This window comes from Myiozetetes cayanensis, unplaced genomic scaffold (assembly GCF_022539395.1).
Source record: "Myiozetetes cayanensis isolate MyiCay16 unplaced genomic scaffold, myiCay2020 scf5-8, whole genome shotgun sequence".
NCBI classification, from domain to species: Eukaryota; Metazoa; Chordata; class Aves; order Passeriformes; family Tyrannidae; genus Myiozetetes; species Myiozetetes cayanensis.
Window position 1 is genome coordinate 45,277,280 of NW_026087742.1, and position 14,079 is coordinate 45,291,358.

At 41.1% G+C, this 14,079-nt stretch overlaps 1 protein-coding gene across 3 annotated transcripts in view; it reads left to right on the forward strand.

Annotated features, from left to right (window-relative positions):
* The first annotated feature begins 1,629 nt into the window (after positions 1-1,629).
* Positions 1,630-14,079, forward strand: part of NUP58 (nucleoporin 58) — a 37,912-nt gene continuing 25,462 nt past the window's right edge. For 2 of the 3 annotated variants that reach the window (XM_050334137.1, XM_050334139.1), the window contains exons 1-6: positions 1,630-1,811; positions 5,480-5,619; positions 6,914-6,952; positions 8,419-8,571; positions 9,597-9,731; positions 11,603-11,713. In XM_050334137.1, the coding sequence (XP_050190094.1) occupies positions 1,699-1,811; positions 5,480-5,619; positions 6,914-6,952; positions 8,419-8,571; positions 9,597-9,731; positions 11,603-11,713 (691 nt within the window). In that variant the 5' untranslated portion in view covers positions 1,630-1,698. The remainder of the gene's footprint in view (positions 1,812-5,479; positions 5,620-6,913; positions 6,953-8,418; positions 8,572-9,596; positions 9,732-11,602; positions 11,714-14,079) is intronic. The other variant, XM_050334138.1, reaches the window with a different exon arrangement.

Sequence of the window (14,079 nt, forward strand, 5' to 3'; positions counted from 1 at the left end):
TGCTGTTCTGTAACCTGTTAAAGTGAGTCCTTCAGGGGCACCGGCACTCGCTGGCAGTGGTGAAAGGTGTGGAGACCCAGGAGGTGGTCTTGCTGGTGTGTGACCCTGAGCAAGTCGGTCAAACCTCCCTTCGATCTATCAAACCGCTCAGGGAAGGCTCCAGCACTGACCGGCTGGCTGGGCACCTGGGGCACTGACAGACTAATCAAACATTAAAGGGTTTGAGAAAATCCCCCCTTTTCACGTGACAGGCAGGGATGGCTGAGGGACAGGAATGCCTGAGGAGCAGCCTGAATGGAGCTGAAGCGGGAGGCACTGGCAGGTGGGGCACGGACAGCGCCACACTGTGTCCCACAGGGAATGGCTGCTGTGCTGGGAGCCACGGAGCTCAGTGCTGGCTGTGAAACCTGGCCTGGCAGCCAGGTGAAAATCTGGCGCTGAGGAGAGTGTCCTGGGTCCTGCGGAGGGATGATAAGTAGGTATGTGGAAAACAAGAGCCATTCACTAGTTATCCAAGTCCCTCTTTCAGTCCGTGAATGGGTATATTCCCGGAAGATTGTTCGTTTTGCTGTAGCATCCCAAAGAGGTGGAAATGCAAAATGTTTAGTCCAGCCCCACTGCTTACGCAGGGCCACTCAGAGCCAGTTGTCCAGTAACATGTCCAGGCAGCTTTTAAACATCATTAAAGATGGAGATTCCACCATCACTTATTTGGGCAACCTCTTAAGTGCTTGATCACTCTTGCAGTGTTTCCCGATGTTAAGGTGGAGCCTCTTGTATTTCAGTCTGTGCCCACTTGCCTCTGGTCTGGTCAACAGGCACCACCAGGAAGAGCCTGACTCTGTCGGCACCCTGCCTTCAGGAATACATGTGAATTGTAAGTGCCCCTTGAGGCTTCTCTTCTCCAAGCTGCAGACTCCCAGCTCTCTCAGCCCTTCCTCATAGGAGAGGGGCTTCAGTCATGCAAACACCAGGATCCTCACCTCGACCTGCTGCTCATGTTTTACTGTTCGACAATGGCTGAACATGAGCCAGCTGTGTGCCCAGGTGTCCAAGAAGCCAATGGCACCCTGGCCTGTATCAGCAGTAGTGTGGCCAGACGGACCAGGGCAGTGATTGTCCCCCTGTACTCAGGGGTAGTCACAGCACTGGTGAGGCAACACCTTGAATACTGCGTACAGTTTTGGGACCCTCCGCCTCAGGAAGGACATTGGGGTGCTGGAGCTTGTCCGTAGACAGGCAAAGGGAGCTGGGGAAGGATCTGGAGCACAAGTCTAAGGAGGAGCGGCTGAGGAAGCTGGCGTTGTTTAGTCTGGACAAAAAGAGGCTCTGGAGAGGATGATTTAAAAACAAACAAACAAACAAAAAAAAAACACCAAAGATGATTAAACATCAGAATGGACCTCCAAGGGTGGTGGTGGAGTCTTTCCCAGCCCCGCTCCCGGGGCGCTGCTGTCGCTTTAAGGGCCGGCGGGCGGTCCCGTGGTGCACCGCGGCGGGCGCGCGGAGGAAGCGTGGCCGGCCGTGCCCGCGCGCTCGGTGCTGCCGTCCCGTCCCGTCCGGTGCGGAGCTCTCCGCGCGCCATGCGGCGCTGAGGGGCCGCCACCCCCGCACACCGACCCGCCCACCCACCGACCCGGCCCCGCCGCTGCCGGGCCCCGGACCCGCTCCCCGGCTGTTCCCGCCGCCGCTGCCGCCATGTCTGCGGGCTTCTCCTTCGGCACGGGCACCCTGGGTTCCGCGGCGGCCGCCGGCGCGGGAGGAGCAGGAGGAACCGGCGGGGGCTTTTCCTTCGGATCCGCCACGCCGAGGTAACGCGGCGCCCCCACCGCTCTGGGCTCGGCCCTGCCCCGCGGCCTGGAGCTGCCGAGCGGGCCCGGGCTGGGCCCGTGCGTGCGTGTGTGAGGGAGCGGGGCAGTGCTGGGGAGGGCGCAGGGCTCGCTCTCGGCGCCTCTACCGCCCCCGGAAGGGCCGAGGGCTCTGGCCCGCACGGCCCTCGGTGCATCGTGCCTGCCCCTCCCGCCTCCTCTGCTGCCCAGGCTGCGCCTTCGGTACAGCGTAGGGAGCGATCTGTTCAGCAGCTCCTAGGATCTCTTCAGCTGCTCTTCTTATTTCGCTTTGTTTCGACTTTGAGTGCCTCCCTTCGCGGTTCTCCTTGCCGTCCTGAGCGCAGGATGTGCTTCAGATGCGTGTCCAGGTGTTTCTTGGCAGTCAGCCTGAGCTTGTGTGCGCGATACGAAGCTCGGCGGTGTTGAAACCCTAATGTACAGTAATGAAAGGTGAAATTCCGTATATCTTTGCGCAGTTAGATTCGACCTCGTGCTCTTTGGTACAACCTCGCATTTGGTATAGAGTTTCTCGGAGTAAAAGGAGCACTTTGATGTCCATGTGGCATCCTAAAAATGTTATGATTTAGGTTTCTCAGAATACCTGGTAAAAGTAAAGGTAAGGAAAGTAAGTCATGTTGCTTTTTCTGCCGTTTTCTGTTTTTTTACGCACAGCTGTACTAGCAGAGACTTTTTATTGTGACCTGCTTGCTGCTGTGCCTCAGTTGAAGATTAAGGGCTGTTGCGTGGCTTAGCATCAGAGTATTTCCCAGATGTGATGAGGCAAAGTTGATCGCTGCAGTGTAAACTAAACAGGTAGTGTGGGCTACTCAAGGGAACTTCACCTGAAGCAGATGTATTTGGAAACACCTGTCAGAAGTGTCAGGAATTAGCACTGTGAGGAGAAGGAAGGGACCAGAACATCTGGATCTGAAGCCCATATGAGAGGGAACAAGTTTTTTTGAGATCCTTGTAATACTGTAAATTTTGTGGTCAGGACAGGCTGGTGACTTTTCCTGCGTTACTTGTGCTTGGTTTTGTTGGGAGAGTTTGTTTAGAGTTTTTTGTTTTGTTTTTTTAATCGATATTTGTTTATTTTAACTCTCATTCTAAAGCTTATATGGACTTGGTAAAGAGTTTAGGTTTCTTTTGCTTCATGCGTTTTTGATGCAGTTTTTTTGTGATTAAAATGAGCAATTTAAAATAATATTTATTTCTTCAAAACCAGTCTTTTAAATGTACTGAAACAAGGCAAACTCTTTTGTCTTGTTGATCTGTACTTGTTAAAAACTGTCTATTGAACTTAAGTATCTTTGGTGGATTGCTTGGTGTTTTTATTTTTATTTTTTTTATTCTAGCTGATGCTTCTATCTCTTAAAGTTTAACAGGTACTAATTAACAGCTATATTTTTATTAATTTATTTATTCTTATAAGCAGGGCTAGTCTTCAGGGCTGTTGGTCAAGGATTATCATAGGGGAAGAAGCCTTTTTACTGCTTTTTGAACATCCTTCTGAGCTGGTTTGCTTGAGAATATGTTTGAGACTATAAGAAGCTGTTCTTCTGTGTTGGGTCTAAGATGGTATTGACAGGTGTTGGGAGAAAAGGGGCTTTATTGTTTAGTCCAAGCATAAATGTTATTCATCAGTGTGACTGGTCCAAGATTATATTCTGTTGGCCCAAAGCCTCTGTGACATGCCAACCCCTCTAATTCCTGCATTGTACAACCAACCATTCAGGTACTCGCGCTCTTTCTTAATTTATGTTCTCTCGTATGTTTTAGCCAGGTGCAATGGTTTGTTCTAGGTCTAAAATTAGAGTTAAGACCTGACTTGAGTGACCTGAGCTCCTCTTCCTTCCATCTGCAGGGAGTAGATAGTCCTTCTGGCCCATGCTTTCTCCTCCTGCTGAGAATGCTGCCATTGCTTTGTTCCTACATTTTGATTTTATCTATCTTAAAATTCAAGCAAAATGCCACTTCATTTTATTTGGTTTGGGTTTGGTTCGGGTTTTTTTTTTGTCCTCCTTTAGAGCTGAATTACACAGTTTGTACCTTAGCTTTCTTTTACTGAAATACTAAACTGAGAAGATTCTTCACAGAAGAGTCATAGTCATCTTTTTCTGGACTGGAAGAAGATGAGAAACATAAACTCTTGACTAGGGAGAGAAGAATGTTCAAGTTTGTGAGTAGTTAGGTCATGATACTGTAGTTTGGTATGTTGAAATTTTGGGAGTAAAGAATGCTGAAATGCTTTGGATCCTATGGGACACTTAGACACAGTGGGTCTATGTGTTTCTAAAGTTCTTGGCTATTCTACTTCCCAAATAACTTCTTTAACTCACACCTAGATTCTGAACTTGCAACCAACTTTTACTGGGCTTGCCAGAAGTGGTTTTGTAGATGGCTTGAAAAGTTCTAATGCAAAAGCTAATTATAACTTTCTTTTTTTTTTTTAAGGATTTACTTTTGTGTTTAACTTATGTTAGGAGCTGCCTTCATAAAAAAGGAGAGAGGAGATAAAGGAACAGTGAAAGAATACTGAACACTTAAAACATTCCTTGACAACTGTTACCCAGAAGTCTAAATTGCATTTTGTTTCATTGCTACTGTTATACTTTTGCAAAATGTGTCTAAGTTAGAGACAGCTTACCTTGTTTCTAAAAAGACTCACAAATGGGAGCAGGAAGTTACTACAAATATATTATTTGTCTAATCTTTTGTAAATTAAGAACAAAATTTTTAAAATCATCTGGCTGTGATTTGAGATAATAATGATTATAGTATTCTCCTGTGTTTTGTACAATGACAGTGTATTCTGTGCTAAATGTAAAGCTTGGTCTCTATCTGGCATGAAACCTCTAAAATGTGTAGTTACCCAAAAGAAATTAAAAAGGCTTAATTTTCCTAGCGATGACTGATCTCTGATTTTCCCCGTCCTTTCTCTTCCCCTTCACCTTTGAAAATAGTTCTCGAAGCTTATTTCTGTAACTTTGACACGTAGACAGAGAGAAAAGAAAGTATGGTAGGCATGGGTCCTCTGCAGTTGGCACCTGTGTAAAAGGATAGTGTTTTGGTAAGAAAATTAATTCATGCTTCAGTGTATTTTGATGGTAAGATAAGGCAAAATTGTGTTATTGCTGTGAATGGTTCTGTGTTGCTGCTTATCACTTAAGAATGACAGAAAGCAGCACTGGTTGAGGTTTCTGGTCAGAGGTAACTAACTGGACTTGTAACCTGCTCTGAAAAGATCTCCTTACAGATTTGTTGCAATTTTTGTGCTTCCTCTAGCACTTGTTCTCTCTCCCATTTCAGTGGAACAGGAAGAATAATCAGGCAGAACTAATTAGATGATTTAACAGAGAAAAGTTGAAACTTCTCAGTGGTCTAGCAAGATCTAGGAGTTCATCAGGAGTTGAACTAATGCTGGAGTTAGTGTCAGGGAAGCAATGGGAGTTAAAGAGCTGTGGAAGGAAAAAGGGAAATGGGCTTCTTTCTGTTTGGTGGCAGTGAGCTTGGACTCTGTCTTGCTCAGCTGGGTTGTTTGTGGTTTGGGAAAGTGAATGATGGCATTTCAAAGAAATTGAAATGAGGGGTGGTGGTGGATGTTTTCATTTGGATCTGTAATTGTTGCTAATAGTCTTATTTTGTAATAGCTCAACGGGAGGACTTAATTTTGGAACTCTGGGCTCTTCCACTGCTACAGCAACTACATCGACTCCTTCAGTGGGCTTTGGGAGTGGACTTTTTGGATCAAAATCAACCACTGGCTTTACACTAGGAAGCACCAGTACAGGTAGAAAAGATTCTTGTACAGCAGAAATTTGATTCAGCAGTAAAAAAATTAATTATATGTCCACAAAAACTGACATAGTTTTGTAAAACAGCTTAATTGAGCAGTTTAAGAGAGTGTTAATTGTGAATCATTCAGTACCAGTGCTGCAGAAACACAAATGCAATTACCAGAAAACTGCCTGGGCTATGTGTAAATTGTTCCATAATTTGAATCCTGATATTTTTTAGAAATCTAAGTCTTGAGTCCTAAGTCCAGGATGCTCAAAATTATGATGTAAGAATGAGCTGTATTTTGAACTAAAATATATTTTAAAACATTTGAAATTGCTGACATTTGTAATGCAGTATATGTAATCCTACAGTAGTAAACATTTCTGGGTTTGTTGGGGGGTTTTAATGTTAGCAATACACGTGAAGAAATTGAATAATATTTTCTTAGGTCTCTAATTGAGCCTATAAACAGACAGCTTCTTATGGAAGTAACAAAATGTAAAAGAGTAGAACTTTTCTAACTGGAAGTGGTTTTTTTCAGCCATCAAGCAGACATAATGGATTTTACTTTGGCTCCAATATTGCTAGACTAAATGGTCTCTTTCTTCTTTTATGCTGCTGTGAGTAGATAGGGAAAGTTCTAAGAACCAGTCTACTACAAATAAATTCGACAGTAGACTGAAAGCCTGTATTACTGTGGTTGGCTACATTGGGGTAATTTTCTTTTAGCTCTCAGTGACTCTTTTGAATTTTTAGTCAGGTGGTTTTTAAAATATGAAATGGTGTAACACTGTGTTCAGTATAATCTCTTTAAGTTACCAGTGGGGCAGAACCCTAAACTGAGACACAGGATTTTACAAGGACTTTGGACTCTATAATCCTCTTCATTATACTGTAAATCTACTGGCTTACATGCTGATATTATATACTACTGTATGGCTGAAAAAAATACTTGATGGAATTACTAGTTTCCATTTTTTTACCTTCATTTGCTTGAAGTTTCATACAGTTTGCTAATCTGCTGTGTTAAAATCAGCTTCACTGGTAGCAGTTTCTTATAAAGAAAAATGATTTTTAAAGTAAGTTATGCTTTGATTTGTGCTGCTGGTGCTTACAAATACTGTTTTCTGTGTTAGTGTTTTATTTTAAAACAGACTACAGAAAAAAATAGTTGTCTACAGAAAAAACAGTTGTCTCATAATGTTGCATTATTTGAGTGTTTTGTTTCATGTTTGTTACGTCATGACTTCTCTGTGATTATCAATTACTCTTCTTACTCTGTTTATTTGTTTTCATTCTTAAAGCAGGAACAGCAACAACTGTTGCTACAGGACTGACACTAGGTAAGGACCTAATTTGTATTTTAATGTTATACAGACACAAGAAAACCCCAGGAGATAGATCTTTCCTGTAATGCAGAGTTAGTGATCATATGTGAACATGTGTATGCCAGCCCAAAAGTTAAGGCTGCAAACCAGAGTGAGACCCTGCACTTCTGGGCACTGTTACTTGGTAAAGGGTTATTCAATTCCTGTACAACAGTCACAGTGAAAAGTTAGGCTTTGTTTTTATGTTCCTCTAATGAGTTTCATCCTTCAGCAGAGGGGAGGTAGAATATGTTATCAGAGAATTATTCATACAGAATTTCTTCTTCTAATGAACTCTGCTGTGAACAAGTCTGTTTGGTAATTACCTCTTTTAGAAGAATAAATAGAGTTGAACTGGAACAGACTTTGAGAATATTTTTTGCTTCTCTGATGCACCTGTGGTGACTGTTTTTCAACTGTCATTAGAAATACAGGAATATGTGGGTTGTTGTTGGGTTGGTTTATTTCATGTTGGTTTTTTTTTTTTTTTCCTTTTTAAACATCAGCAACTGAGGTCTGAGGAGTAACTGAGCTTGAGTACCACAAATGTTAGGGATGGGGGTGGTGCTGCAACACTCACTGCAGTCAAAGAACTTAGGAAGTCATACTAAGAATGAATAGGAAAATTAGCGTTGAATAAGGAAGCAAATGAAATGGGCAGAAGAAGGGAGGAGCAGCTGCTAACCCAGAAGAGACTGTGTGATGTGTAATCTTCCATGGAAGGCAGTACTGTGGTGATGACCATTAATTCTTTTCAATAGCTAAATGAAATTATTTTATCCAAAACAAGCAGCAGTTATTGAGAATCCAAAGTATGTGTTTGCTGTTGCGGTTTGTGTATGTGGGTGCACACTCCTCTTTTACTTTGGAGTATGGATTCTAGAATGTGAGATGTGTTCCTACTGTGAAAACAGCATGAAGTGGGAACTTTTATTTGTTTTACTTTAGAAGTGTTCAAAAGCAAAGTTTGAGGCAGTAACATCCCGACAGATTTTTCTTGTTTGCAAATTGAAGGGACACGTGCATTCATTTTGGTATACACATCCAATTGAGAATTTTTACTCTGCATTTTGAGCAGTATTGTTTATAGCTCCAATTACCTATATTTGTGTCATCTACTAGATGCTCTTGGTGGAAGCTTTTTTTTATTTTTTGTTACAATTTTTTTAGATTGCCACTAGATATAATTAGAGCCTATTGGATCCCTAGAAATTCTGGAGCTAAAAATGTCTGTGCATGTCTGTGCTAAAAATGTCTGTGATGTAAATCTCTGAAATTTATTTGAAAGTGCTGTGGGAATATTTTACGTGATGCAAGGGATCCTGCACACTGTGGTGCTTATGATGGTTAAATGGGAAGAATGGAGAAAAGATGGTGAATTTAGCATTCATTCTTGAAACAGAATGTTCCAAGAGCGATAATTGGTTTTGGGTTTCTTTTAGGCACGCCTGCCACCACATCAGCAGCTACTACAGGCTTTAGTTTAGGTTTCAACAAACCTGCAGGTTCAGCCACACCATTTGCTTTACCTGTTACTTCTACCTCAGTGGGTGGCCTGGCATTATCATCTGCTCTTACATCAACTCCTGCAGCAGGTAGGCCAATGTTTAGGGGTTTGGGGGGTTTTTGTTTGTTTTTTTAATAGTAAATATCTATTGTAAAACAGTTCTATGTCTTATTTTTCTTTTATTTACATAATTTTATGATACTTTAATGAAAAGGTTCATTGGACTTCCTGAGTTCTCAATTTAGGTACTGTAATATAGATAGAATTATGGCCAGTATACCAGGTGATGTAGACAGTATATAATCTAAGTCATTAGAATTGTATCAAGAGCTATGAAGAGCAATAGCTATTCATAATGTAAAATAATTTTTCTTATTGTCAACCTGACTGAAGGTTGAAAACTACTTTCTTTCACAGCTGGAGAGTTTGAAAAATGTCTATCTATTGCAGATGGCCTGAAATGGTTAACTAGTAGCAGAAATAAGTTTTTTTCCAAATTACTTCTTGTACTGACATACACCTACCCATCATATTTAACTCAACTGAACTACATCATGCATGATAATAATTTAGACTGGAGTTCATTTTTTTTATCCTTAGGAGACTTCATTTGAGCTCAGCTATCTATTCTCTCTGCTCTGTCCCTTTATGCCTATGATCTTTCTCTACTTGATTCTTCCCTGTCCTACCAAAAGCTGGGATGCTTAATTCCAGAAGACAGCTCAAACTACCATTAAAATGTTCTTAATGTTAAGCATAAACATTAAAATTTCAGCATTTTAATATAAGAATCAGTAGCATTTATTAGTTCCATTATGGTGTAAAATAAATTCTGTGCCAGGTTTTCTAGATTCTCTAGTGTTCTGGGGAACTGCTAAAATTTCTCTATAGTTGCAGGTAAATATGGACTGATCAGGTTTATGAGGTTGTAGAACAAGATAACATAATTCCGAAGTCTATGGCTGTGGCTGAAAAATCTGAAGGAAATAAAAATGTTTGAGTTTATCATCTGATTATGATGAACATGCTGTTCAGACCTTTCAGTTATTTGAGATTGTCTATGGACACATTTGAATGCAGTGTCTACATAAAGCTGGTTTCCTTTCTCGGCAGGAACTACTGGCTTTACATTAAATTTGGGTGGCACAACTGCTCCAACTACAACTGCTTCCACAGGCCTTTCCTTAGGAGGAGCCTTAGCAGGTTTAGGAGGTTCACTCTTCCAGAATACAAGCACAGCAGGAACAGGTAAGTTATTTTAGTTTTTTTGCTCCTTCTGTCTCAAAACATTGAAATTTAATATGTGATTGTATAAATTCATAACTTAATTTTATACAAAGTCTTAATGCTGTGAAATTGTAACTTTTAACAGTGCTACAGTTAAGAACAGTGTTACTGTCCCATGGACAATAGAAATTATATCTGAAATAATTGGCTCCTTTCTTATTCTTAGAAATGTATGTACTTAATACTTTTTTAAAATGAAAGTGCAAGGAAATCTTTGTCATTGCCATAATTAACTCAAGGAAGTTGATGATATATGAGAGAGGGCAATGATACAAAAATACCTATAACTGGAGAAGCTGAAAGGTCTTTATTTTGATGGGTTTTGGTCTGAATAAAATCTTTCACTGTTAGTGTTGTCATTTCATGGCTTCCTTCTTTCAGCTCTAGAGGAAGAATTTGTGCTTTGTTGTAGTTTTGGTAACACTGCTCTTAAATGAAACAGATAGATAGTTACGCTCTCATAAAATGGTTGGGTTGGAAGGGACCTTAATGATCATCTACTTACAATCATCCTGCCAAAGACTGGGATGCCATCCACTGGACTGGATGCAGCATTCCAGATGGAGTCTCACGAGGGCAGAGTAGAGAGGCAGAACCACCTCCATCACCCTGCTGGCCATGCTGCTTTTGATGCAGCCTTAGGATATGATTGGCTTTCTGGGCTGCAAGCACACACTGTTGGCTCATGTCCAGCTTTCCATCCAAAAGAGTTCCCAAGTCCTTCTCAGCGCTGCTCTTAATGGGTTCTCCCAATCTGTATTCCCATCTGGGATTTCCCCCCACCTAGGTGCAGCACCTTGCACTTCATGAGGTTCTCATGGACCTACTTCTCAAGCTTGTCCAGGTCCCTCTGGATGGAATCCCTTCCTGCTATTGTCATCTGTACTGCTCAGCTTCATTCAGTCCCTTGCAAACTTGCTGAAGGTGCACTTGATCCCACTGCCTGTGAAATGATGAAGATATTGAAGAGCACCAGTCCCAAAACAGAGCCTTGAGGGACACCACTCATCACTGGCCTCAGTGTGGACATAGAGCCATTGACCATACCTCTGGCTGCATCCATCCAGCCAATTTCTTAACCACTAAATAGTCCACCCTTCAAATCCATGTCTCCAGTTTGGAGATAAGGATGTTGCGTGGGACCACGTCAAAGGCCTCACAGAAGTCTAGGTAGATGACAACAGGTGGTTGTACCTTGTCAGAAGTTACAGTCACTCCGTGATGAAAAGCCCCCAGACTGGTCAGACATAATTTGCCTTTAGTGAAGCCATACTGTCTGTCTCAAATTGCCTCCTTGTCTTGCATGGGCTTTAATGTTGCTTCCATGAGGGTCTGCTTCATGACTTCCAGGCACAGAGGTGAGGCTCAATGGTTTGTAGTTCCCCAGGTCTTCCTTTCTTACCTTTTAAAGAATAGGAGCGATGTTTCCATTTTTCCAGTCACCGGAGGCTTTGCCTGATCACAATGGCTTTTCAAACATGATAAAGACTGTCCTGGCAACATCATCAGCAAGTTCCCTCAGGACCCTGGGATGTATGTTATCATAGACTTATGGCTATTCAGCTTCATCAAGTGGGCTCAAACTGGCTCTTTGCTTAAGTTAGTGATCTAATTAGCTACCAAGTAACGTGAAGAAATTGCATAAAACACTTGCGTAAAGTTGTATGAAACTTTATGCAATTTGTTTTCTTCTCTGCTTATTTTGTATATTTTTTAATCCAAATGTAGTAATGGACACTAAAACTGTGAGCAAGTTTATATGTGCTTTTAGTTTAAAATGAGTTTGAATTATCAACACTTCATCGCAAAAATGCTGTTTGGATTTTTTGTAGGACTTGGGCAGAATGCTTTGGGTTTGACTCTGGGCACAACTGCGGCTCCTTCAACTACTGCCAATGAAGGTCTTGGTGGCATTGATTTTAGTAGTTCTTCAGACAAAAAGAGTAAGTTTTTTTAAAAACTTTTTTTTTTTAATTGAGAGAATTATCAGAATGCTACAGCAGACACCATTTCATTGTGTGAGGAGTGGGGAAGCTGTCAGCTTTTAACTTCCTCTCCCTTACAAGGCATTGCAGTTAAATTCATTCTTAGATATTGTGCTTATACAGAAGAAGATGATCTTGTGTACAAATGCAATGTAATGTAAATGAACTTACTTATGTAAAAATAAGTGTAGGCTAGTGTCATGCTTGAGAACCAAGATCTTAACCTTTTAGCTTTCTGGGAGTGAAGACTCTTAGGGCTGCTTGCTGAGATGCCATCACAGGTTTCTGTAGAGCTCTATGTCAGATTGTCACTAGAGGGAGGAGGAGAGCTATGTTTGAATAGTGCAAATATGAAAAGTACTGCTTTGAAATCAGCGTTCTCCAGCTGTAAAAGATCTTAAACTTGGTTTCTTCTTTTGAAAGCCTGCACAATTAAAATGGACTAATTTTACATGTTACTCTTCAAAGCTGTGTTTCTGATGGTATGTAGTTCTGTATCTGATACATTCTATCAGGTTCTTATAACAAGTTACAAAAACTTTATTTCTGTGGTAGCTTTGAAATACTTAAGTAAGGAACTACTGAGCATTGGTATATGGGTACTTAATTTGTCTTGCTTTAAACTTCCAGAGCTTAACTAAAGCTGATTCTAAAATGTGCATTTTCTCTGGTGAATCAGTGCTCTTAATTTAATTTCTTGATTTCATTCAGGAGTGAAATTTTGAGTTGGGTATGCTAATAGTTAAAAGAGAAGAAAAATATAGAAGCTCTATGAAACCATTTTTACAAAGTAACATAAATTGTGGAGAGCGATGTCTTCTTACTTCTAGAAGAGAGGGCGTTATCGCCTGTCCAAACTCGAGTGCTCTGCATGATGTTGTTTTTGGAGTTTATTACTGAAACTGAGGGTGATGAAAAGCTCTGATTCCTGTGTACTTGTGAGATTTCCATTACTATGATACTGGGATATCACAACACTTCCATAAAATACAAGTGTCATAAAATGAGGACCAGAGAACCACAGACTCAAAATCTACTTTGGTAGTAGTGTTGTTTTCTTCATCTCTTAGGGCAGCAACTTGTGTGAATATCTGACTTCCCCTATATGTTGAAGAGTGGAACTGTGTAAGTTGGACTATTGCTGTCAGGATAAGCAGAGATCCCTTAAGCAGTGGGAAATGTCAAAGGAGACTGATTTTTGTGGTTTTGTTTTAATTTAGGAGTGTTTCTCATAATGGCTAGTGCTGGCTTAGGCAGCCCTGACAAATATCCCTATTTATGTGCTGCTACATAGTTCTGTCTGTACAGTTGTTTGTACTATTGTTTGAGGAACTGTATCAAGGTTTGAGAGTGGTGGTTTCTATGATTTTGAGGGTTTTATTTCTTTTTTCCTCATGAGAAAAGGAAACAAGAGATGTGGCTAGCAAAGAAAAGTGCCCTAGAAATCCCAGGACAGATAGGGACTAGTACCTGTGTTCTCTCCTCTGGAACTGGTTATAAAAGCTTTTCCTTCTGAAAACTGACTGTCCTGCATTTCTTTAAAATATAGTTGCAGGAAAAAAAAGCTGTTCTAATTTTTATGCATGTAGTGCTAAAAAGAATATTTAAAAATGTAAAATCTGAAGCACTTGCTTGCCCAGGAAGTATTAAAATCTGATTTCAAATCTGCATGTTTTACTTTATAAGTATTGTACAGATGTACAGCAAAAACAAAACAAAAAAGAGAGAGAAAGGTGTCTGGAGAGAGAAAGCAAAGCACATTTTTCGGTTGTCAGCAGAGAAAGAAGTCCTAAATTCTGATTTTCTCCCAACTTGCTATAGATTTATTTTTTTCCCTTAGCAAAGTGCATAAGGAATGGTTGTGAGTGCAGGCTCTCTAATGTACTGGATGACAGTCTAGACAATTAAGTAGATGTTGCTTCTAAAAGTAGTAGCTACTCCTGGCAGAAGCACCTGACTTGTGCAACTTAAAACTTAGTTTGTGGTACTAGTGTTTAGTTACTTTCTGTCTTGGTGGCACTGAGAACGAAGACAGGATTTGAATTGGATCCAGCTGAAGATGAAGCCAGCTTCTTGGGCTTTCAATTGAGTGTTCTTCCTAGCAGACTGCTGTGGTATGGGATGCAATTACTATCCCTGGCCATAACTAGAAATAGTTGTGATTTGTGTTATTCATGATACTGTTTTCAGCTGTGTTCTGTCACTCAGAGGCACTTGGCATCTTGATCCACAGATGTGTAATTTGGAGTGTGCAGGTAGTAGGTAAGCAGTAACATCTGCAGTTCTGTAAAACCTCATTACTACAGTAGCAGAATTCTTAGGGA